General features: G+C 31.2%; 1 protein-coding gene across 1 annotated transcript; it reads right to left on the reverse strand.

Annotated features, from left to right (window-relative positions):
* Window positions 1–1580: 1580 nt before the first annotated feature.
* Window positions 1581–1892, reverse strand: LOC140177448 (uncharacterized). The gene has a single exon (XM_072210555.1). The coding sequence runs from the start codon at window positions 1890–1892 to the stop codon at window positions 1581–1583; it is 312 nt and encodes a 103-aa protein (XP_072066656.1).
* Between the last annotated feature and the right edge of the window lie 234 nt (window positions 1893–2126).

Genomic DNA, 2126 nt, shown 5'->3' on the forward strand with positions numbered 1-2126 from the left:
AGAAAAATGAGTAATTCTATACTATTAGATGTCATCTCACACCATTAATGTTATTGATGATGGCTAATTGATGGCTACACATCACAAATTCTGCTGGCCCCTTAGCACTCTTCTTTTCTTATTAATAGCATAAATATTTTCATACTGCCTATATCTAGGGGCCAGCAACTTTTGTATTTTGTGGCCAGCATTTAACCATCAAAAGAAAAGTGAGTGAAATATAATACTTCCTTAATTAATTCCTTTTATAGTCAATGGTACTGCTCACGAAGCATTCTTAAAAGAAAAAGAAAAAGGAAAAAAAATTTAGATTGTAATGCTCTTAAAGATTTAGATAGTATACAATAGACTTTTATTTATAGCCTGTTGTCTGTTTCTGTCTATGAGACTTGAGTTGTTGAATCATGCAAAATAATTTCTTAATATATAAAAATATAAAGGTAAGCAGTTGCAAAAGCAGGGGAAAAAAGATTAATATAAAATTTACAAGGATGCAAGTTTAAGTAAACTAACAATGGTAATTAATTGAAGCAAAGAGAAAGATCGGTTTAAACAAGAACGCCCTACAATAATTAAAAATATTTACGAAAGATTGATAAGCATTTTTCACCCCTAATGATGGAAGTAAGGGGGGCATTAATTCCATTATTTTATCTTCTTCTCATGGCCACCCAGGTTCTTGCATGACCTCCAATTATCGAGTTGGAGTTTTGAATTTCCTCTAGTCTTCCAGATCATCTCACTTTTCAGTGCCTGTAGATTCATCAGCCTTGTGATGGAGTTACGATGATAGTTCAACTTTCCAATTCAAACTTCCTTTACAATCAAAGCTTTGGAAGTTTGTCCTAAAATCTTTGAATCATCAACTGTACATACTATTTACTACAATGTTTGTCAACCATTTTATATTTAACCATACTATATATATATTAAAATCAGTTATTAAAATTAACTACTAATTAATATAAAATATATATTTAAAATAAATTAAACTACACATATTGATATAAAAATACACAATATATAATTAATTTTAATAACTAATTTTAATATATAAATAATATTTTTGTTATAACATTAGGTCATCCATCTTATAGTTCTAGCTATGAAACAAAACATCTTTTAACTCATCACTCTAACCGACAAGTTATAGTGTTCCACAATCAAATATTTATCTTTTATACATTCTTATATTATTTTATGAAACTACTACATAGATTAAACTTTCTTTAGCTATAACCGTATGTATGCTCTGAGTTATATCATCTTAGCTTCTGGCTGCTTCTTCCACAAATTCATAATTTGTATGCAAGACTATATAAATGAAATAATAACCAGCTTCGTTACAATTTATTTATACATAAAACGAGAACAAACATATGTTGGCTACATGAATAACATATGTTGCATTTTATACTCACCTCAATAATACTAAAAGAGTTTCACATTCTCTATATATAGTAGCATATAAAACAGTTCAATGTTCAATGCATATATACCTTAATAACTAATAATGATGATTATTACAAATTTCCTATTCTAATAAAAAAAGAAGAACGCAACTAATAAGACTACAAATATTATTGTGAAGAAGAAGAAGGTGTGATCTTGATGACAAGGCCAGGGAAGACATCATCAGCGTCATGGATATGAGGGTTGTTGTCAACGATATAAGGATCACCGCACTTGTCACTTATGGTGTGAAGTGTCTCCCCTTCTCCGACCACATAGATCTCCTCGCAGGGTCGTCGGAGAGTAATAGTAGTGCTGCTATTGTGTTGATGAGTGAAGATGGTTAGCATGATGAGGAGAGTGGAAGAAAGAAGGAGAAGAGCACAGTACCATGAAGCTTCTTCAGCTGTGGCGTTTCCCTTTCTGGAGTTCGAAGACATTGTCTTGGTCACTTTTTCACAAAAGAGAGCAAGCTAAGATCGATGCTTGGAACTTGTAACTTGGAAGTTATTAATATTATATAAATGAAGATATAAGGATGAAATACGAGAAAGAGAGAAAATAGGGGGCACGATGTTTGTGAGGGTCAGTTTTGACGGTTATTCAGGACAATACAAGGGGTTGTGGAACAGAGCAACAACACATGGAAATATATATATATATATATATATATA

The sequence above is a fragment of the Arachis hypogaea genome, chromosome 2 (assembly GCF_003086295.3).
Source record: "Arachis hypogaea cultivar Tifrunner chromosome 2, arahy.Tifrunner.gnm2.J5K5, whole genome shotgun sequence".
NCBI lineage: Eukaryota > Viridiplantae > Streptophyta > Magnoliopsida > Fabales > Fabaceae > Arachis > Arachis hypogaea.

What these genes read in the sequence shown, in the direction of transcription:
- LOC140177448 (XM_072210555.1), bottom strand. Translation starts at nt 1,892, where the DNA reads ATGTCTTCGAACTCCAGAAAGGGAAACGCCACAGCTGAAGAAGCTTCA.